The sequence below is a fragment of the Embiotoca jacksoni genome, unplaced genomic scaffold (genome assembly GCF_022577435.1).
Source record: "Embiotoca jacksoni isolate LCO1_2020_lvr unplaced genomic scaffold, fEmbJac1.0.p SCAF_43, whole genome shotgun sequence".
Classification (NCBI taxonomy): Eukaryota; Metazoa; Chordata; class Actinopteri; family Embiotocidae; genus Embiotoca; species Embiotoca jacksoni.
In genome coordinates, this window is record NW_027185396.1 from 734,535 (window position 1) to 758,894 (window position 24,360).

At 41.7% G+C, this 24,360-nt stretch overlaps 1 protein-coding gene across 2 annotated transcripts in view; it reads right to left on the minus strand.

The window, feature by feature from the left end:
* Positions 1-24,360, minus strand: part of prkcz (protein kinase C, zeta) — a 122,166-nt gene that overhangs the window by 9,511 nt on the left and 88,295 nt on the right. For both annotated transcript variants that reach the window (XM_069169112.1, XM_069169113.1), the window contains 3 exons: positions 18,083-18,162; positions 15,401-15,490; positions 2,350-2,465 (listed from right to left, as the gene is read on the minus strand). In XM_069169112.1, coding sequence (XP_069025213.1) covers positions 2,350-2,465; positions 15,401-15,490; positions 18,083-18,162 — 286 coding nt within the window. The remainder of the gene's footprint in view (positions 1-2,349; positions 2,466-15,400; positions 15,491-18,082; positions 18,163-24,360) is intronic.

The following is a 24,360-nucleotide window of genomic DNA, read 5'->3' on the forward strand; positions in this document are numbered from 1 at the left end:
CAGTGCACAAGTCTGTCAGCGACGGCATGCTAACAGGCTGCAGGCATGATTTATAGCTCTTGTATTACGTGTTGACTCGCTACACGGCTCAATCTGCGACTTCTCTGCTCACACAAGGGTGTCGGTCAAACCGGCATCGTGCGGAGATGATCGCAGCGTCAGTGTTGATGCTGCACACCCCCACCCTGTGGAGAGGAGTCGTACATGTGTGGTGTGCAGAAAGAAGTGACGAACATCTTCAAATCCATAAATCCATCCACGGCGTCGTTTTCTATGCTGGGGATGATGTAGATGATGACTGGCCGCACCGCTGTTCAACATTTCATTTCTTCTTTAAAAGCTTCTTAGTAAATGTTCTGTTGTCATTCAATGACGCTAAAAAGGATCTTGAATTTTTTTAAGTGCAAGCTGTATTTAGCTTTCAGCTCAGCTTCTGTGGAGAAACGGTTCTAAAATCAGTTCAGTAAAGGCTTCACAGGAGAAATGTACAACGCTGGAGCCTGAACAATCAATCCAGCATGGATTTAAATAAAAATGTTGTCGAACATAAGCCCGGTAATATATATTGGCAGGGCCTGCCAAAAGCCTTATGGAATCTATTTTGTGGCCGCGCGGAGGAGAACCGGCCGAGCTGGCGCGTTGGTGCGGCTGCAGACAGTCTGCAGCAGCGGAGCCGGTGTTGTGTCTGTTGTCGTGCCAGATCTCTTCAGCCTTCTTCCCTCCAAAGTTAAATCTTAAACAAGGGCTCCTGTCACATCCTGAAGGCTACATGTTTGCATTAATCAAAACAACGTCCCTGACGGATAAAGACGTCAGTGTTGGGAACTCGCAGAGGGGGGATGTTTCTCTTTATTGGATGCAGACGTCTTCTGAGGATGGAAGAGCACCCTGTGTGTGTGTGTGTGTGTGTGTGTGTGTGTGTGTGTGTGTGTGTGTGTGTGTGTGTGTGTGTGTGTGTGTGTAAATACATTTAGAATCAGTGCTCTTTTTCTGCCTCTATATTTGACCATGACAGGATTGAACTGCACACCTTTACGGCTGGACACAAGTCCACCTGGTCCAGTAAAATCAGATCAGTCCGAGAGGCAACTACGCAGCTCCATCAACTGCTGCGACACGATGCGAAACAAAAGACCAACATTATACTCGCGAGACTGAGTGTAGAAAAGAAAAAAGTATTGGAAAAAGCAGCAAAGATAAGTTAAGAGATGTTCAACTGAAATTGAAATGTATTTTGGTTAAATGTCATTATTTACATTTGTCAAATTTTTCTTGATAGAACTCCTTATGTTGTATTTTTCCCCAGAGGGTGTTTTGTCTGAAAAACCAAACACAACACTGCAGCAGGTGTTAAAATAACATGAATGAAAAGTAACATTAGCTGCAACTTTCTGAGCCGAATATGAACTTAAATGATATTTATGGTTAATTTCAACCTATTTCCTGTAAATGTGGATTTCGTGGCTCTACTTAGCAAACACTTGTCTCTGAGTCTGACAGAGTATACAGTGAAAGCAGCTGCGTACGATGTACATCGGGGAAAACGTGTGGAATCTAATCTTCCAGTTAGTATTAATATATAGTACAGCATTATCTTTATCTTTATCACTTAAACCAACCAAAGTATCTGTATCCATATCCGCACTCGGATGGGGCAGGGCGTAATCCGGAAGTTGATCTTTTAAGCCTGAGCTTGATATGGGTTGATCAGATATTACTAAAGTTTATTATTTATTAGTAAACTATTTACAGAACAGCACCAGAATTGAGCAACGTTTTTGATCACAAGAGTAAGAGAACTATTGACAGACAAGTTTTTTCATTTTTTTTTTAATAAAAGTTGCTGTAGTTATTGTTGAGCTATACTGATGTCAGGCTAGTCATATAAAGAATCAAATAAAAAATAATAATGTACTTCCTATTTTGTTCAGCAAATATTGTGGGCGTGTGACACAATTACTCGGATGATACTCGTACTTGTCGAAAGTACACTGTCCATACCGGATACCATTTCAGCCGAGTACTCGTCTCATTTCCTATTAATATAGTTTAATATCTATTCACAAAAAGTGCCAATATAAGTTAGAATTTAGTCAGTGTAATTACCAATTTCCATGTATTTCATTACGCTATCAACATCCGTCTTGGGCTCTTAAACATTCTGTAGTGACTTTAAAGTGACAAAACAACAAGGTGACAAAGAAAGAGCCAACATGATGCTATTTGAGCTGCGAGCCCCTCTTCATACAGAAGTGTGAAGTTTCACCTGAATGATAGATGTGAAAGAGTGCTCTAAATTATTCACACAAGACTGGCTTTAATGATGGCTCTGAGCTGAGCAGTACTTACTCATCGTCTGGTGTTAGCTGCACTGGTTCATTAGTAAACTGCGTGTCAAAGTTTTCGAGGCCGTACTCATCAGAGATTTGAGGTTTGAAGGGCGGCGTCACCTCCTTCTTCTCCAGCTGAGGAAAAACAAACACACCAGAATGTATCACGTCAAACAACAGTTTTTACTTTTTACTTAGGAGGAGGGTTAAAACCATGAAAGGAAAAGAAAATACTGCACGTGAAGTGTCCAGGGATTGGCATCAAGAAACGGCTTCAGTTGAGAACGGAATTATCGATCCATCTCAATTTGTCGCTTCCAAGGTTATCAATTCCTTTTATCCATGACAACATGTTTTTCTGACAAATGCACATTGTAAAAAACCTGACTTCAAGACGTCAAACTCTGCTAGATGGTGCTGAAAACACAAAGGATTCAAAGCATGGCTGCATTAACACGAGGAAAGATACCATTTAATAGTCTTTTCCTGGGCTTCTTAGACTTGTAGTTTAAAATACCTTATCGTATTCCTCTAATTAGCCAATTCTTGGTAACACCCCAGTCTGAGTTGTGTACACTGCAGTAACCGAGTGAGGACTACAGGTGTCTAACTACCTTTTGCTGATAGTAAGCATGTGAGGCGTTTAGCTTTTACAGGGACCCTCTGTAAACTGTAGCTTCCTGTATTCTAATGAATAGATTGGGTTGAATGTCAAATGTTTCATTTCATGTTGACTTATTTAATTTGACACAATATAAGGCAAGTGAGAGGAACATGGCATATGTTGATGAACAAACTAACAGTAAGGGCAGGACTGAACGAGGGAGAGAAAAACAACAGAATGACAAAGGTTGAGACGGCAGAATAATTGTGCCCGGGTGATTCAGCCAGGAGAGTTTTAGTCTGGTTTGTTTCCATGGTTTCACATCGGTCCCTCCATCCTGTTAAAATGTGCACTGATGACGTTTTCTGAGAACACGGTGTAGTCAGATGGGCAGAGAAACAGCGCAGGTACACATGTTTCTCTCCATGTTGTTTTTGATGGTTTCCTCAGTCCCTAGAAAAACCTGGCTGGAGGTAAGATGAGGGGAGACTTCAAATACAGGAACATCTATTTCATGTTTGGAAGCTGATCCTGCTGCTGTCTAATGGGGATCTCAGTCACATCATTTTCATGCTAAAAGTGAATTTAGTGATACAATGGGCAAATTACATCCAATATCAAAGATGAGGATCAATGTGATGATCATTTATACTTAGTGGGATAGATCATTGTTTTGTTTTTTTAATCATTTCTAGATTCATACCAGATAAAATAAAACAGAAAAATATGAAATAGTAATTTTGGCATATGCAAAAGTTTGGGCACAGCCACAGACTGCATATAAAAGTGTTCTTAGCTTCCGGCTCTGAAAAATGAGGCCAATGCGGAAGTGCCTTAAACCGCAATACCACCGAGGGCCACTAGAGGTTGACTCTGAAAAGGGCTGTTTTCCATCGACCCCATTCAACTTTTTTCATGAAATTTTCAGTCAATAACATTTTTCCGCAAGTATTCTTCATGTCCTTTGCTAAATTCACTCTTCCATATTAGTTTTCTGGAGGTCCATCTGAAAATAATCTGTCATTAATGAGAAGATAAACTTAAAAAAATATGTTTTTGGGTGGCGTGTCTGTTTGATTGACAGGCCTGTGGTGCAGTCAGGTTACAGCTATCGGTGGGCGGGATGTAGTATCGCTGGGTTTCCAATCAGATCGAGTCAGATCCACCACTTGCTCCTCCACCAGGTTGCCCAAATATGGTCATTTCCTGCTCCAAACTAGCAAGATGGCGCCCGCTAAATTCCGAAGCTCGAGGCTTCATAACGAACCAACGGGTGACGTCACGGCTGGTTGCCGCTTCATCACAGCTTGCAAATACTTTTTCGGGTCCCGTTCGGAGTCTTTCTGTTCTTGATTGATGAATTTTCTGCCACTCTTCCAACAAATCACTTCAACTTGCACACACAGCATGTTTACAATCTCTACTCACTCATGTTCAGGTCAACATGAGGTCCACAGTTGATTCTGAAGTCTGCTTCGGATCACTGGGGACACAAAGGCTTTTTACCCGAAATGTCCACCCAGAGCCAAATCCGAGTGTCTGCATTATGTTGTGGGTGAGAGGCAGCTTCCCTTCTACCCACTGTGTGTGTGTGTGTGTGTGTGTGTGTGTGTGTGTGTGTGTGTGTGTGTGTGTGTGTGTGTGTGTGTGTGTGTATCTCCTGTCAAGCTCCTCTGCTCTCTTAGCAATTTTTCCTCTCCGGGTCTCACGTCTCTGAGGCATGAAATTCACTTATGAATGGTGGAGGCTGGATAAAGTGGGGCGCTGGAGTGACGCCCCGTTTGAATAATCCAAAAAAGAAAAATCACTAAATATGTTAATCATAATTGCATTTCTGCAAAATAATTATGAAATAAACATGTTCTAGTTGGACTTCGTGCAGGCACATCAACATTGATCAAAAGACGTTTTAAAATTGTCTGTGGTTCATTTCTTTGCGAATACATTACACGTGCCTCACGCTACTCTCTGATTGGTTGCTCCAGACTTTCTATCCGCACCCCAAACACCCATGTTGTGTTCTAGATGTTGTACTGTTTTGAGTGCATTGGTGAGTTCACACTGTCAGTAAAGAAACATGCAGTGAGCTACAAGCACCAGGATGATGCCCTGAAAACGCCCCCAAAAAAGAAGTTTGAAAAGCTGGAACACTTTCCACCCTAAACGGTCGCCATCTTGGCGACATAGAGGAAGGGGTCGGGGCCACTGACATGAAGAATTTCCAAATGAAGGCATCTGAGGAAGCTGCAGCTGTTCCTGAACACAAAAGTGTTTCTTTTTCACTGATGCTGCTGCTGGACAGAAGAATCAGTGAGTTTATTGAGTGTGTTAAACAGAAAACAGTTGATTTCTGGGTAAAAGAATTAAAGCTGCAGATATTTTGGAGGGTGATGTGTTCACATGCTGAAGTTATTTCCAGTCAGTGCAGAACAGCAGTGTGCAATCTGAAACAACACAAAAATGTCAAAATTCCTGCACTAATTAAGTAAGAGTCTTAACGTGAAAGAGGACTATTTGTTAGTGTTACTAAGGGAAGTGTGTCATGTCATCTGGAACACAGAATAACACTTTTATTAATGGTGCATTGTTATGCTTTTTTTTCTGTGTTGTGTGTGCAGTTGTTAGACTGTCACCTCACAGAAACACGGATCTGGATTCTGGGACCTTTCTGTGCATGTTTTCCCTGTGACTTCTGGGATTTTCTCAAAGGACAAAGGTTGTCTGTGTGTGTGTGTGTGTGTGTGTGTGTGTGTGTGTGTTGGCTTTGTGAAGGACTGGTGACCTGTCCATGGTGTATCCAGCCTTCACTACAAGTCAGCTGGGATGAGCTGAACTGAATTGGTGGTACATGTTTCCAGTGAGCCGGAGCTCAGCCACAGCCAGCTTTTTCTCAACACCTTTTACTTTCACATGTAAAATGGAAGCTCTTGTTAAATCACGTAAATTTAGTCAACTTTACTAAAATCAAATCTTTGCCACAGAGGCGGCTCCTATTAATCACTTTCGTGCTGTTCATATTGTGAAAGGAAGGAATAAACACCGTGTTGGGGTTGAACTACGAACACTGTTGAGGCATTTATCAACCACTCAGGACTTGTTTCCTGTGTGTGTTTAGTTCCTACAAAGCTCCTGGCTCTGGTTTCTGTGCTTCATTAGTGTTATTGGTTCAAAGCGCTTTTTCTGAAAAGTGGCTTCAAACAAACAAACACAAAACAAGTCACTTTCTCTCTCTGTATCTCTTCCCATCGCTCTCTCTCTCCACCAAATTGGCCCACCTTCCCCCAATCTCGCTCTCTATTTGCTAAATTTGTTTTTTTTTAGCTCTTTCTGCGCCTACCTACACTCCTCTGTCAGTTTCACCCCCTCACATCCTGTCTCCATCTTTCTCCTCCACGCCCGTGTCTGTCTTACTCATTGTCAAGTCTTTTATCTTCTCACATCCCTCTCCTCTCTCCTCCTACTTTCCCCAGTCTCTCTGATGTGTTGTTGGGCAGGCTGGAGCTCTACGAGCTGGTAATGAAGTGCAATGAAGGTCTGGAACGAGCCCGGAACCAGCATGCGCTCACACACACACACACACACACACACACACACACACACACACACACACACACACACACACACACACACACACACACACACACACACACACACACACACACACACACACATACACACACGGCAAATGTCCCCAAGGCCAGAGGGGCACATGAAAGAGGTAAGTGAACACCAGGACTATACGGGCGAGCCATGGCTTCTCAGATCATAGCACATGTCAGTGTGTGTGTGTGTGTGTGTGTGTGTGTGTGTGTGTGTGTGTGTGTGTGTGTGTGTGAAAGCGTCTGCATTCAAGTGGCATCGATGCTCTCGGGACTGGACTGACGATATAACAGCCAGCCTGATCTGAGGGTAAAACTACAGTCAACAGACCTGAAGCCATTCATCACTCACTCGCTCACACAAACACTGTATCACTCAATCACGCGCTGAGTGGCGCTTCAGCTCCTCCTCCGTCTCCGCGTCGGCGCGCCAGAAAAGGGAGATCAACATCAGAGGGGCCAAGTGCCTTCACTTCACTGCTGTTTTACATCTCTCAAATCATCCCGCTGCTCGTGGTCCAGATGTGCTGTCGGACGGTGAACGTCCCACCAAGAATGCTAATGTTTAAGTTGTGGACAGAAGAGCCGCTGATGAGGGAAGATCTGAAACACTTATGAAACACTGGCCCAAAAGCCTAGGTCACACATTAAAACATACTTACAGTAGCTCTACAGAATTTGATTAGCTGTGAATATGTCCAATATTTCCACCACTAAGGCAAATTCCCCAAAAAATAGAAACCCAACAGTTTTTTATTTTCACTCCCATTTTTCACGAGTTGAACTAAAAGATTTCTTTCTCTCAAATTTGTTAAAATCTGTGTAAACGTGCACTTCACCTTTTGGCAAGAAGGTACATCCACCTGACAGGTGTCGCATATCAATACACTGGTTAGACAGCATGATTGTTGCACAGGTGTTCCTTTTGAACAACCGAAGGCGACTCTAAAAGTGGGCAGTTTTATCACACTACATCATTAAAAGAGCGTGAAATTAGCACACTGACTGCATAAATGTCCACCGGAGCCGTTATGCAGTTATGGTATGGGCAGGAATAAGCTACAGACTGCACAGAGACATTGTGTGGTCATCGTCATGCCATTCATGATAATGTAGAGTCGCATGCTGCGAGCATCAGTACACAATCGCCGGAACCTGAAAAAAATCCCAGTTCTTGCACGGCCTGCATGCGAACAGGAAATGTTATCCATTGAGCATTTTTGCCGTTCTCTGTGTCACTGACAGCACGTTCCAATTGCTGCCAACATCCAGCAATTTTCACTTGGAGCAGCACTCCACAAGCCACAAACAGCAACCTCATCAACTCAATGCAAGGAGGTGTGTCACACTGAGCGAGTCCACCAGATACAGACAGGTTTTCTGCCTCAGCCCCAAAGAAACAATGCACATCTGTAGTTGTCATAGACTGAATTTAAAAGTGTTCGTAGCTTCTGGGTCTGAAAAATGAGGCTGATGCAGAAGTGCCTTAAGCTGCAATACCACCGAGTGCCACTAGAGGTCGGCTTTAAAAAGCCTCCGGCTCCATAAACTCTCATTCAACTTCTCTCATAAAATTCTCAGTCAATAGATTTTTTCCACGAGTTATCTTGGTGTTGTTAGCTAAAGTCGCTCCTTCTTATTAGTTTTCTGGAGGTCCATCTGAAAACAATCTCATTAATTAGAAAATATGCTTCAAAACACCTTGGTTTTGGGGGCGTGTCTGTTTGATTGACAGGCCTGTGGTGCAGTCAGGTTACAGCTATCGGTGGGCAGGAATGTAGTTTCGCTGGGTTTTCAATCAGATCAGTCAGATCCCCCTCTAGCTCCTGCTCAGCTCGCTCAAATAGGGTCACTACCAGCTCCAAACCGGTCCGAACTAGCAAAGATGGTTCCGGCAAAATCCAGAATTCGGGGATTCATAACAGCTGTTCACAAACCAACGGGTAACGTCACTGACGGTTGCCGCTTGGTAGCCGCATTTGGAACAGCATCTAATAAAAAGTTCAAAATAAAATTGGACATTTTAGATTTGCCTTTTACTGTGACAAGTCCAAGACACACCTGTGCAATAATAATGCTGCTTAATCAGCATGTTGTTGTTTTGCACCTGTCATGTGTCTCGGTCTTGGCAAAGGTGAAGGTGAAGTGCTCAGTAACAGATTTGAACAAATTTGTGAACAAAATTTGAAACAAATAAAATTTGCTTCATGTTTTTGTTTTTGTTGAATGCTGTGTCCTCCATTCTCTGTCTTGTGGCCCTGGTCTCGACCCAGAACATCTCTCTTATTAAAACACAAACCAGCTGCCACTTTTAAAAGGCTGCCAAATGTGGCTCATTCAATGAAGAGTTTCTATTAAGCTCATTGTAAAGTGCATTTTATCAAGCTGCCTCAATTTTGTAATTAATTACCTGACAGAAAATCTCAAAGAAGAGCTGTGAGGCTACAACCGGGCAGCAGCAGCAACAATAGTGAAAACCTGTCTGTATTTACACACTCAAATAGATTTTTAAGCCCCCTAAAAAGAGATGCTGAGTTTACGGTCACAGAAAACTATAAAATGAGTAAATCGTCACATTTGAGAAGCTGGTATTTGCGAATTTCAGGGATTTAAACAGCAATTTATGTGTGGAACACACCATATGCATGGTTTTGGATCGTCTAGTGTGTGAAGAAAGCAGAGCGGAGAAAATAAAGAGTGAGAGTTTATGGCTGCACACCTGCTGGACGTTGGCTTGAAATGCCAGCTAACTGTTTCTGACAGCTGGAATGTGATGCAGCCGCATGTGGCAAACATCAGCAGTTAGTCTGTGTACTTTGAGTACAGATCAAAGCAGTCACATGACACTGCTGACCAATTACAGGTAAGTGTGCTGGCGAGGTGCACCGGAGAAACACCTGAGTTCTGCCAACCAGTCTGTGAACACCGACAATCAAAGCCAAATGTAAAAATTTCTTTTGGTCCCGAACACATAATCCTGCCTGTATTAAAGTGCCAATTTTCATTTTGTTTTAAAGTGCGCTGCCACCGTTTGGCTTTCTAGGATTATCGCTGGTGTACAAACATAAGACAAGACGATGGATATCTTGTTTCCTTCCCCGGCGTCAATGAAAAATATCTCACAGCCGTGAAATCCAGTTCTGTCTGCTTCCAAATGATCAATTTCTCCTTCATTGCTCATCAGGCTGACAGTTCTCTGGCAGTAAAGAACTGTGGATTTGGAGAGGGAATAAAAGAGGACGGCAGGTAAATGATATTCAAATGTGTCATCTCTTCAGAGAGAGAACTCGGCGCTCCCTCAGGAAATGTCTGATGAATATTAATACGTGGTAACAACAGTAGCGGCGTGCCAGGCCTGTCAGGTCTGGAGACAGGTTTCTAGTTTGAGGGCAGAGAGCGTCGCTTCTCCACCTCTCACAGCTTTGTCAACTTGTTTTCCCTTCGCACGGTGAGGGAGCTTTGTCACCGGGCTCAGGATTCCTCTCCGCTTTGATATCTTTCCCCGGCTTGTCTTTGGTGTGTACTTCACAGGCGTCGAGGCAGCACTCATTAACACACTCCGACAATAAATTTCCTCCTCTTTTATGCCACTACACTACCTGCCACCCCACCTAATTGTCCCATGAGGGACACTGAAACAATGAGGAGGGAGAGAAATGGTCTTAATTCATTTCAAATTAGCATTTGTGGTCGTGTTTGATAAGGACATATTAATGGTGCTTTTATAGAATAACTGGTAATTGAAAAAAATTGGAAAAAGGCCAATTTGAATAACTTTGGACAATTTTTTTTATGGCTTAAAATACATAAATTAGCTAAACAGCTGTAAATAAATCATTTTAATATTAATATTTGCCAATATATTGACGAATTAAGCTTCCTATAATTGGCTAGAAGTAACTGATTGAAATGTGGCCATCAGAGAAGATTCCACAAGTTAGTTTACATTTATTATAACAATTGGAAGAATCCTCAGCACGTTTATGGATTTACATTGTTTTTATTCGAAAATGTTAAATATTAATGTGTTTATTTAAACTAATTAAAGATAATTAAAGCTACTGGTTATCAGAATATGTCTGACAGATTTATGTCCACCGAATTACCATGTTCTGCCCCATTTTTCTTTTCTCGACAATTTCGATTCACAAAAATGTGACTAAAGGGTAAGACTGTCCATCGTTCTGCCAGAAATCAGCAGACCAATGATGTAATAAAGTATCACTTGTTAAAATAAAGGGCTCAACGAATTCCTGGAAACATTCCTACCAGGTGGATTAAAAGGTTCCAGATCTGGTTCTGCTGCGTGCAAACAGTGTGCAGCACCACGATGTGCACGGAACACAGAGAAGCTTTTTCCTTTGGAAGTTAGTCTTTCAAGTTTCTTCCCTTGATCAAAATCAACAGCAGAGGGCGCACATCCAATTCAGTGTCAAACTCTGGAAATTGGCAACCGAGATCCTTGAAATGCTTCAGGGAGGCTGCGGCAGAATGTTTATGTCCAAGAGCGAAAAAGGTGCAACCAGACGGGTTTTCTTCGGCATCGGTAGCGTTGTGTGCTGAGGATTCGTCCCCCAGGGTCAGACCGTCATCATCGAGTTCTGCTGTGATGTTCTGAGGCCTCTGAGGGAAAACATGTGCTGCAAGTCAACTGAACTGTGGCGCATTTAAAAAGGGCAAGTTTCTCTCCCACTGAAACACAGTTGTCGCTCCCCAGCCTCTCTTTCACCGGATTTAGATCCATGCGGCTTCTCTGCGTCCCCCGTTAATTTGTCACAAACTCTCTGCTGAAGTTTCAGGTTCATGGAGAGACCGCAGACGCTCTGGACCAATGGTGACAAAAGCGTGCAAGTCAGGTGCTGATGTTAATCATGCGATGTAACTTGGAGTACTAACTCACAAATGTTATAGCTTCACTTCTGTTCCGGACACGACACAGTGCTGCACTCCGATTTGTGTGGACAAGGAGCAGTCCGCCCTTGTATCTTAGTCAATGTATCAGTCCACTTCAAACTGAACAGAACTCAGCTGGCAGACTTTTAACTAAAACCAGAAAAAGGGAACCACATCACGCCCGTTTTAGCCACCTTGCACCAGCTCCCAGTATGTTTTAGAATTGATTTTAAGATTTTTTTTTTGTTGACTTTTAAGACACTTCATGGCCTCTCTCTCTCCTATTTAGCTGACCTGATTGTTCCATACAAGCCTGTCTGAGATCCTCAGACAAAAAACTTGTATCTGTTCTGGAGACACGTCTTAAAACTAACGGTACCAAAGCATTTTCGGTTAGAGCCCCCAAAGGTTATGGAACGAGCTGCCTGAGGAAATAAGGTCTGCAGAGTCAGTGGCATCTTTTAAATCTCTTCTTAAAACATACTTTTATCAGAGAGCCTTTGCTGATTTTAGTGATCAACTCATTTCTGTTATACCCTGTTTTAATTAGTTTTTATAGTTGTTCTATACGATCATTGTTAAGACTTGTTAGAATACACTTGTTGTTTTGTTTTAATGGCTTATTTTATGTGAAGCACTTTGTAACTTGAGTTTAGAAAAGTGCTATACAAATAAAGTTTATTATTATTATTATTATTATTATTATCACCATCATCATCATCATCTCTGGACCGTCTACAGCTGGTCCAAAATGCTGCTGCGAGGCTCTTGACCAGGTCCAGCAGAGTGATTTACATAACCCCCATTTTATGAGAACAAAACTTTGCACAACTCACGATACCAAACGTTTCAGCTGACCACGAGAAACTTGTCCTGTCTTGATATACGTTGTAAGAAGCTGTCTCACGCGATAGCTTACATTTAGTGTAATCTGACTGCGACACACAACAGCTGACCATGAACGTTGCATGACTCAGATTACATGTATGTATTGGAATTACTAATATAGCCTCAGCTAGAAAGTTGAGTGCCGTGGGACAAATCTGGCCAACACTAATGTCACAACAAGGTAAGACTTACATATAAAGAAAAAAAAAAACGGCATGTGATCACAGTCAATAATGAGTTGAACAGAAATATTACAGTGGTAGGCTGCTGTAGCTCTGTCAGCATTCACCCACCATCTTCATTCAAATACAATCCTAGAAATAAAGTAAAAATGAAATGAAATACAAATAAAACATTTACAATGTCTTCTACCATCCCAGTAAAGCTACCGTATGTTTGCGTTTATTCAACAATGCTGATATAACTGTCCCATGTTTAAACCACAGACCGTATATTAAAGTACACGTAGTTTCCAGGTCTGAAAAATGAGGCATAGCATGAAGTTATAATACCACCAAGTGCCACTAGGGGGCAGCTCCGAAGAGCCTCTGGCTGTATAGACTCCCATTCAATTTCTCATACAATTTGAAGTCAATACATTTTTTCTACGAGTTATTTTGGTTTTGCTAGCTAAGGCTACTATTTCTTAGCAGTTTTCTGGTGGGCCATCTGAAAATATGGTTTTGGGAAATATGGGAAAAATTTGAAAAAATGGGTTTCCAATCAGATCAGTCAGATCCACAACTTGCTCCCCCATAGCGCCCCCAAATATAGTCACTTATGGCTCCAAACTGCTCCGAACTAGCAAGATGGCGCCGGCCAAAATCTAAACTCGGGGCTTCATGACGGCCGTTTAAAAACCGTCGTGTGACGTCACTGCTGGTTGCTGCTGTTGAACCTAATTGCCGACACCTTGTCAGAGTAATAATTACTTCTTTGGGCGCTCCAATACTGAGCGAGATTAGAGCGTCAGCTTCTTGGTAAAGTCGGAGTGAATTCAATTTTCCCGTCAGAGTGCCGACTTTTCAGAAGGTGACATTTTGAGCGTTCAAATAAATGTATATGCAGGAGAGCCAGGAGACCAACTGATATCATATTCTCACTGTCCATTCTATCCATATTTGCTCCACGCTAACGGTCTTTTATCCCTAACGCTGCTCAACCCTTCTGGTGAAACCTGACTCTATGCTGACTTCAGCATATAGCGTGGCATTGTAAAGATTTTGAATATTGTACGGCTTCGATCATTTCTTTCATGTCGGTTTCAAATAAGTTTGTGCGTCAGACCTACGCCATTAATCGCACAACTGCAGCCCCAACACACACATCCAGCGCTAATGTATTCGATGGGGCGAGTATGTGTGTGTGATTAGGAATTCACTTTTATTTGCCTTGTTGCACCAAAGAGGGGGGAGAATGGGAGGGGGGGATGCAGCAGGGGTCTACACTCAATGTCTATAACTTTATCATCCATTTTTAACACACACACACACACACACACAAGGGCCTCACCTCGCTCGTGTGTCTGTTCAGATCACACAGAGGAGGGAGTGTTCTCAGTCGTTTAAGCTCCTCGTATAGAATAGACACACTATCTGGTGTGATGAAGGAAACGGAGAATGTGTAATGACAGCTGTGCCCTGTTGTCTCTCTGCTGACTGGCATTAAATGTGGGCGTGCGGTGTTTACTCTGTGTTTGTTGTTTTTACATTAGTTCTAAGTGAACTGACAGATTGTAGAGTCGAACCCCAGATCAACTGTCAGCAGCTGTCTGTCAGGCGGCACAGCATACGTACATCGTGAAATGAATATGTGGAGTGTCAGTTTCAACCTCACAGTTTATCTGTTCAGAATGCATCTAGAAATAATCAGTTGCGATGCCACGTTTCACTTTTTTTTTTTTTTTTTTGCACAGTTCCAAGCTGATAGTTTGTTTGTTCTGGTTTGAATTAGTGGATCAGTAGGTAAACTGATTTTTTTCCCCCTCTTTGGTTATTATCACATTGAAAAGAAAATCAAGTGAACCAAAATTTTCTGAATTATGAGTTTGTTAACTTGGAGTTTTTTCCCCTTAGATTATTATTTTTGTACACATTCAGACGACTGAAGGAGCTAATATTGTGCATGTATGACATTCTAACCGTTTCAAAGTCATTTAGCTCAAAAGGTCCTGAAAGAGTCCTGAACAAGGTCAAACCTTGATGTTGCTGATCTGCATTAGTGTGTAGTTTGCAGGAGGTTACCGGAGCTGTTTAGCTAAAACTTGCAGATTATTTCTTGTAGTTGGGTGGACTGATGTTTGATCATGTAACGTACACCTCCATAATTCATTTATGACCTTAAAAATATATTTCCTTCTCAAATCTGCTGACATGAATACCAAGGGGAAAATTGATCTCCTAATAAATGTCCATTTAGCACATGGATTGGGTCAGAACCAGCTAAGATATGGGTTCTTGTTAAATATAAATCTTTCTTTCTTTTTGGAGTTTGGGACACATTTGAAGTTGAACAGGGAAGTCATGGAAAGCAGCCTGTAATCTGGAGGGAGCCTGGTTTGTGGTGATGCTGATGGCACACATGATGCCATCGTCAGCGTAGAAGTGGACATTATACTATTGAGTTGAAAAAGCAAATGTTTATGTCCAGAGTAATTAGTAGTGGTCTAAATATTGATCCTTGAGGGACACCTTTACCAGCTACCTACAACAGTGGGATATGATTTGATGACCAGACATCAAACAGAAAACAGCTTATTTCATGAGATGCTGAAGTCAACGATATCAAAAGCCTTGGACAGATCTACAAAGAGTGCTGCACTGTGTTTTTTTATCAAGATAGTTCACAATGTTATTCCCAACAGCAGTAGCAGACTAGACTGCGACTACATCTACATCTCTACTGTAAATCATCAATATTTTTGAGACATCTGTAATATAAAAACATTTTCTTTTCAGGGATGGAGTGTATATCTTCTTTTTTTTTTAAGATTACAGAGATTACAAAAATGATCATATTGTTAAAAGTGTACTTTCAAATGGCCACAATACACTATTTCTTTCACTCCCCACTCAGTCAGCTCTTACCTGTTCCCAGTCTATACTTCGGAAAAACGTGTGTGACTTCATATCTGTGAAGCCAGTCTGGACCTGGCAACCCAGCCGCTCCTTAGGATCCTGTTGGGACCAAAACAGACACTCAGGAACACAAACATTGAAATGCAATTTGTAAAAATGTGAGATTATTATTTTTAATTCAGTATCTACATTTGGACGAGCAAGCTTCCTGTTGGCCTGATTCCACTTCACATGAACAGTAATTAAGTCCAGAGGGACTATGTCAAAAGATAGTATTTCTCTTATTCTATTTTACATGTTATACATACTCCTATGAGATTGAAGCAATTGCCAAGTGGACAATTAATAACAAAATTGATACTACATGTTTCATGTCTGTGTACATGTGTACATGTACTGCTTCACTTGGACTGTGCTCTTTTCATTACAACAATTATGGTGATCACTCACAGAGGAAAGGTGCATGTGAGCACACACAAAACCTTGTGGCAAAAACATACAAAACACCTGGGGCTGAAATTAATAAATCTTTGTTTTGTAAATGTCTATATGCAGTGTTAATTTTACACACACACACACACACACACACACACACACACACACACACACACACACACACACACACACACACACACACACACACACACACACACATTAGAAAAGATCAGAATACCTCATAAAGGGGCCACGCCAGTGTTTTTACATGTTGTAATTTATTCTCATGCACATAATTGAAAGTTTTTCCAAAACATTTATTTTCCATTCATTTTAAAATGTTAAATTTTGTTTGAATTAAGAAGTTGTCTACCAGTTTTCTATATTTCTCTTTTAGTCCATCTCATAATGCTTTCTAAATCATCTACTGTCTGTGACTCTGAACCTTTTAGTTCCTTCAGAAGACATAAAGCAGCTCAGTATATAGTTTTATTTTAGCCTAAAACCTGTGCTTATATCACCGCTGCAGGCATCCTAACCACAACCAGATATTCTGATACCATCCCTCCGTACAAGCTAGAGATGATTTTAGCCTGACCTATAAAGCACTACATGAGTTAGCACCTGGTAACTTCTCAGTTTACCACATACACCAGCACGCCTCCTACATTCTGCTGGTTTCTCTTACTTACTCATTCCCAGTTTACAAAAAATGGGTGAGTTTCAGATTATTTTCAGTTCTTGGTTCCTGCGTCTGTCTTCCCATTCATATTAGAACAGCTCCTTCTCTTGAAACCTTTAAGGCCAGACCTAAAACTGAGATGTTTTTCTCTATTTTAAAATGTATAATTTATTGTAGGCTTCCACAGTTTAAATCCCGCCCCCTTGGCATCCTGTTGGTTTTATTCTCATTGATGTCATTGTCTTGGCTCTATCTATTATATGATTCTTATCATTTGTACTGTTCTTGTGTTTTTCCTGACTTTTTCCTTTTTTTTTTTCTTTTTTTTTAGTGGGTCTGTTAAGTATTGATAGTGAAAGTGAAATTTTTAAAAAAATAATTCCTTTAGCTTTTTACATTAAAAAAAAGTCTGTAACTTCCTGAAATAGCTGGACTCCAGTTTTTAATGTTACTCATACTGGGGAAATTTGCTGTATTTATTGGGGACTATCATCAGCCGTGGACTAACATTAAGTTGGTTGTCTGGTGAATATTTCTAGCAGCAGGACAGTGTATGTAGTGATGAATTTAAAATAAATTACAGGGTGTGAGTTCATGCTATTGAAGGAACAGTGTGGCTCATTGATGTATTCTTAATGAGTTTTAGACAACAGTTGAGCTCAGAGGAATGAGATTGTAAATGGACTCCTTTTACTGTACTTAGTGCTTAAATCCAACAGGTTTCACAATTTGATCAGTTCATTGTTGGCTTTGAGCTGTTTGTGGAATTTGTTGACTATAATAAAACTATAGAATATTACCACTCTGATTATTTAATCCCTCACAGTGAATATCTTGTTCTCTGAGTTTTATTAGACAGGTTTGCACTGCCTTCCAATCAAACAATAATTACAATTGTGAATACAAATTTAAAAAAGACATGATCATACTGGCGTGATACAAATGCAAAGCAGTGAGTTTGTAGAAGGTGTGTAAAAATATATATAATACGATATAATATTGTTTGGTAAGCAACACAACTGGTAAACTCACAAGTTCTCACAATATACGTTTTGTTAAATATGTTTATTTGCTTCCTCTCTAGGAATGATGTTAGTGGGCTCAGCTGGCTGCTTTCAAATCCATTTTGAAAACTTTTTGAAATAAAATAATCTTTTATTCGACGATATGTTACGTGTATTCCTTAGATTTTTGTACTGCAATTTTTGTGAGTTTATTGATGCTTTCATTTGACCAATCTCAAGTTTGTTAAGTCAGTTTGAGACTTCTGCATTTTATTTTTTGGGAATAAATCAGCAACAACGAGGCCCAACATGGTCTTTGCCCCCAGGCTGAGATTTCCTTTACAGTATATGCTGCTTCTTCTGTGCTGTATTGTAGTTCTGCTTTCTTACAACCAAAATAACGGAGAAACAAACACGCACTCAGGCAGTCTGAGCCGGGCACAGAGGCCTACCCTGGCTCGCCATAACACAGCCCAAGTTCTTGGCCTTGATCCCACACATGCTGATTTTGAGTGAGCAGCAGAGTACACAGAGAGAGAGAGGGGGCTGATGGGAGTGGACTGCTCTCACCTTGTTTAGAAAGCCCTTGAGCACGCTGGCAGCTTTCACCGACAGAGACCTTGGGATGCGAATGGGCTTCTCAAGAATAACTGTTGGCAAAAAAAGAAGGACAGCAACAACAGAAGAGAGAGGGCGAGGGAGAGACAATAAAAACGACAATCGTGAGTAGGGAGGAGGATGATTCACAGTCCAACCTGCCTGTGGGTGACCATGTCTGCTGTGTGGGAGTCAGAGGAGGGGAGGAGATACAAAGGACAGTTTTCTGTTCTTTCTCTCACTTTTTATGGTCTACTAATAGCCTTGAAACTCCCACAGCTAAACAATGTCATACTAACAGGAACAAAAACGCACAGAAAAATTGTTTTACCCTCAAAACCTAAATCCAAGGACGTAGCGCTGTTTCACGCTGAGTTTTTTTTTTCCCAGTTACTGTTCAGGGTAATGTGACCAGTGCACGTTCTCCTACAGGTGTGGTTCCTCCCCAGCTCAGATTCAGTGTTTCAGAACAAGACAAGTTGCTGCTGCGCCGGAAAACAAACATTTTTGAAAAGTGGGACATGACAGTTAAATGTCACCTCTTTCATCTGTGAGCTTTTTACTGGTGTGTGAGTGTGCTGAAAGTACAACCAAGTGTTCAACAAGATGACAAATATGAGACATGACAACACAAAACAACAGGTTAAAGTAATTGAAAGAAGGTTTGTGAGTACAGCAGAATATTTGCATTCACATTTTTTGTTGCATTTATATGTGTAGGAGGTCTGTTGTGTGTGTGTGTGTGTGTGTGTGTGTGTGTGTGTGTGTGTGTGTGTGTGTTGTTTTGGTTCGTTGATCTTTTCTCTTCTTTCTTTCCTTCTTCCTCCTCTACCTCCGGCCCTGTTATCACGGTTAGTCTGTGGAAATGTTTCTAAATAAACTGTAGCGCCTATATTTCATATCTTCAACCTGTGTCACAGTGAAGCTGAGAGGAATAACCTAAATCAAGGACGTAGCATCAGTTTATTGTTGGTTTTGGTCTTTTCATGGCATCTGTTGAGTATAACAATATAGAAAAACAACAACGTTGTAATGTTTAGGTTTATTATAAGTGCAATATCCAACTTTAACATATGTCATTAATTATACACATGAATATATTATGAACATATATATATATATATATATATATTTTAATTTCATTGTGCCCTACACTTCTGAAACCAAACCCAAACCCTGTTGACCACTTTGTGATTCATTTTACGCTATTACAGTATAAAACACGAGAGAAATTACTCCCACAATTGAAAAGCATGGTCACGGTCAACTTCAACTTTAGTGCTCTTCATCACTATGACTGAATAAATGTTAGATATTTCTACAGACCAGGGACATGAGAAAGCAGTCAAATGTTTAGTAGGGTCTATGCGATCCGATGGTGTATGTGTACCTTACGAGAGGAGAGGAGAGGAGAGGAGAGGAGAGGAGAGGGGAGGCGAGGGGAGGAGAGGAGAGGAGAGGAGAGGAGAGGAGAGGAGAGGAGAGGAGAGGAGAGGAGAGGAGAGGAGAGGCGAGGGGAGGAGAGGAGAGGAGAGGAGAGGAGAGGAGAGGAGAGGAGAGGAGAGGAGAGGAGAGGAGAGGAGAGTTTGCCAAAAGAAAATCTAAACTCATAGTCCACTTAGCTTTTTTCCTAAATCAAGAATGACCTTTAATGCTCAGAAGAAACAGTGTTACCGTAACAACGTACTCAAGTTCATCGAACAACAAGCCGGCGCGGTCCTAAGGGCTTAATGTGAATACCGTCTTGTGGTGGATTTCTCCACTGAATCTAATCTCTTCCCGTCTATGGGTGTCTGTCTAAAGCTCTGGGGTTGGCATGTGGTGCAACAATACCCAAAGTAAGGGCCTGGCAAAGGGTCTATCTAGGAGACATATGGCTGGGTCGCTCCTATAATGAAAGGGTTGGTTTCCGTTGGCAGGCGGTAATCCAGGAACCTGCTGCTCTACCGGTAAGCCCGCCAGGAGGACGGTGCCGGTGACAGATGCTAGCCGTGGTGCCGCGCTATGCTCCTGACAGTCACAGCTGAGACATGATGCGTCACACTGTAGTATGGAGGAATTTCTGTTATAGAGGACTGTGTGGGTGACTGTGAGAGAGAGGGAGGGGAGGACGGAAGGGCTGTGCTATGTAAGGGTACCATATGGCTCCAAGAAACACAAATGCAAATAGAAGGGTGGTAATGATCGAGGTTCCTCTCGTCTGACGGAGCTTTCGCTCCCACACTTCGATTTCTAATGAGTTCAGGTCCTTTAAGTGGTCATCCCGCAAAGTTTAGGCTTGAGATGAGTTTGCTGTAATTAACAGTTATCATAATGTTAAAACCGCTGTAGTGCAAAGTATCATATCAATGCTGCATTCGTGTAGTTGTCTTCATCATCTATTTTGTCATTATTCATGACATGTAGCTCACGTTGGATTACCGTACTAAAAGAACAACACGTGTAGATAAAGAAACCGAGCCGAATCTGGGGAGTGTTGATGGTAGTGACTGTGGACCACTTACACTGGAATGATATCTACGTAACCAGTATGAACAGGACAAAGATGTTTCTATATTCAAGTGGGTACTTGACAGTTGTTGAAAGGTCAAATTGAAAATGTATGAATATGTCTTTTAACAACCTGCAATGGGTATTTTGACTGCTGCTAGTGTCGACACTGTACGGCCACGTTGCAAAAAGTCCAGCAGAATGGCGATCGATGAGTTGTTTGTCTGTTTGTATGTTGCATTCAGGATGAAGTGGACTCTCATGGGGAAAAATCATAGCACGGTAAAATTTCTCAGCGGCGCCCGGATTCAAAATGTGTGGCGGGCGACGTTCAGGGTCACGGAGTTCAGCTTCGACCGAATCAAAGATGGCACGGAGCTTGCTCACTTCATCCTGGAGGTCAGGAAAAATGAGGACGGGTGAACTTTGGTGTACAAGGAGCTGCTTGCCTCTGGCGAGACCCAGGATTATCTCTTTTCTGTGCATAGTAATGCAGCCCAACTAGCGTAGGTCTTGTCGGTATCCTTTTCTTGGGTTAGGGGTCTTGGGTGTTCAGTAAGCTCGATCAATAACTACCGGGGGAGGTGAAGTTGTCGGCAGACGGGATTTCCTGAATAAACTCAGTCATGAACTTGGTGGGGCTGGAGCCTTCAGTGTCCTCCAGGATCCCGATAAATCTCGGGTTCTGCCATCGACTCAGGTTCTGAAGGTCTGTGCATTTGTCCAAGAATCGTTTCACCTCTTTAGACTTCACATCATTCTCATGTTCAAACTCCTGAGTTCGCTCAATAAGTTGTTGAGCTGGAGTGCCAGATCCGCTTGCTCGGCAGTTCCTTCAATGTGGCCTTGGTGAAGTTTGTTGATTTCCTCCTCTAAATCATGGCGCAGTCCTTGCAGGCTGACTGTTGTTTCTGATAGTATGACTTCAATCTCCTGTTTCAGTTCTTGTCGTAGGGTTGATATTTCAGTCCTGAAGTTGGCTAGCGCTCTACGGCAGCAAAGTGTCAGCTGTTCTCTTAAAGTTGTTCACACTCTGCCATTGTCTGATTTCACCGCAGAATATTGTCCATTTCTAGCTTCGTGCTGGCGTCCCAGGTTCGGGGTAGGACTTAACTTGAACTATTAGCCATTATCAACAGTTTTAGGAATCAATTCTTTAGGATAAGTCGTGGCTATGTGTGAAATAAAAATGAAGTTACGGGAGCGCATGCTTAAGGTTTTCTAATGACCACGAAATGTTTGCTGAAGGCAATGAAACGTCCGTCTTTTAAAGTAATATGTGCACATATATGATTGTACAGCTTTAACAGCTTTGCCAGATGACCCAACATTTTGTTAAATTGTTTTTTATAACCGGAGCCATTTATGTGTTTTTGCAATGGTATTGTTGAAATGACTAAGTGGCCTGAGTTTTTTTCACCCAGTGCCAATGTCAGTGGGAACATGGCCTGATTGGGAAAATAACAAAACCTCTTACCAGAAAGTCAAACTACTTCATATCACATCTTATAATATGTGTATTGGGTGTGCATTTGATCATGATTTTAACAAGGGCTTCCCGCTGCACTTATTTTTAGCTTTTGTTATTCCACACAGACCATGGAGGTCAGTGAACTTTATTCTATTGCCTCAAAATGACCTCAAAACTAACTGGCGGGAGTAGAGATGGCTGATGGAAACTGCTGGACAACAACGCTCATGTCTGCTCTCGGCACCGCTGCTGAGGTGCTGATGGTGCTGTCAATGAAGTCTGCAAAACATCTTGTCAACCAACGAGCAGGATGCACAATTCTACCCGTTTTCTTGTTACAGTTGTACACAAACATTAGAACACTCGAACAACCCCGTTCAAGCAAAACACTGTTGATATTCCCTCGGCTTATCTTGTTGAGCAAAAGCTTTACAAGTAACTGCTGGCCATCAGATTTATATCTCATTATACCATTAAAATTAGAAGTATGACACAAAACATGCTCATAAAACTGTGCGTGTAACTCAAAGTTCCTCCGACTGACAGGAGAGAGAGATCTGTGTTTTCAGGTGCCTCACTGTGATTATTTGGCACCATCTCGGTTCATATGATAATTTGAAAATACCAGCAACTGCCAAATGAAGCAAACTAATAAAGAAAACATTGCGCCGTTCCACACATGCACCTAAACCTCATCTGTAATGGAGGCCACGATGTACTGCCAAATTCCCCCCAGTTCACGAGGGATGGAGGGAGCATGCGCTAGAGCTGCAACAGTTTATCATCACGCGACTTCTCAAATAATAACACATTTCTTGTTCACAGACAATGATTAAGTTCTTACTGTCAATGTTTTACAGAGAGATCCGTACAGATAAAGCGAACGGTTACAAACTTCATCGTCACCCCTGAAGACCTCTTAAGGGACCCCCTAAACCCTCTGCTGGCTTCTTGTGGTTCCCATTGTTTCCAAAACTAGAATGGGAGGCAGAGCCTTCAGTTTTCAGGCTCCTCTCCTGTGGAACCAGCTCCCAGTTTGGGTTTGAGGGCCAGAAACCCTCTCTAGCATTAAGGTTAGACTTAAAACGTTCCTTTTTGATAAAGCCTATAGTTGGAGCTGCTCAGGTGGCCCTGAACCATCCCATAGTTATGCTGTTATAGGCCGAGGCTGCTGGAGGACCTCGTTATACACTGAGCTTCTTTCCTCTCACTCTTTAACTCTCTATAACTCATATCTCACCCTTAAATCTCATTAACTTCATGCTTTTTCTCTCCCATAGTTTCTTCGTATTGTCTGTTGTCTCTATTCGGTTCCTCCGCTCGCGTAGTTTCTGTTCTTTCTTTTGCAGATGTCCTGTCATGGAACTTCATGTCTTTGCTCTGCGCTTGTCGTCTCCACCAACAGTTCATGTCTTGTATCTCTATGCTGTCCTTTTCTCTCTCTGCTCTCCTCTCACCCCAACCGGTCGAGGCAGATGGCCGCCCACCTCTGAGCCTGGTTCTGTTGGAGTTTTCTTCCTGTTCAGAGGGAGTTTTTCTTCCCTCTGTTGGAGGTTTTTCTCCCTTAAAGAGGAGGTTTTTTTTTTCCCTCCTAGCTTATGTGGGAATTGTTGAATTGTTGGGTTTCTCTGTATAATGCTGTAAAGTTCTGCTGCGAGGACTTTAATGTGTTAAAGTGCCATGATTAACCTATGCTGTGATTTTGCACTATATAAATAAAATTGACTTGAAGATATGAAGCAAACCAGCATGTTATTTTTAGCCTTCCTCACCATTGAATGAGTGCATTTTTGCAATTATCCAAAAGATCTGAAAGAATTTAGGGTAGAATTTTCCAATAAAGAACCATGTAATGTCTCAACTGAAATACAAAATGTAATTGCAAAAATCAAGGGTGAAAACAAATTAATTTTCAAAGTGGAAAAAGGGGAAATAAATCCACAGGATGGACATTTTCATCAAGAGGAAATATAAGAAATGGCGTGAATGCAGCGACTACAACAGTTCCTCCCCTGACATCCTTCAAACTACTGTATATCATTGATGAAAATGACATTGACTTTACTCAAACGCAAGGACATGTCACAGAGTGGACTGAGAGACTTCAGCAAACTAAAACGAATTATCATTAGAGATAAATAAAATAAGCTCTGTTTCAGAGATTCCTCCATTTTAATGAAGCAGAGCAGAGACATCTAAGCCTGGATTTACACACACATGAATCATCTACAGCCCCGAGCTGACTCTTATTCCATTACATGGAATCTGTTTTTACCACTCTCAAAATATC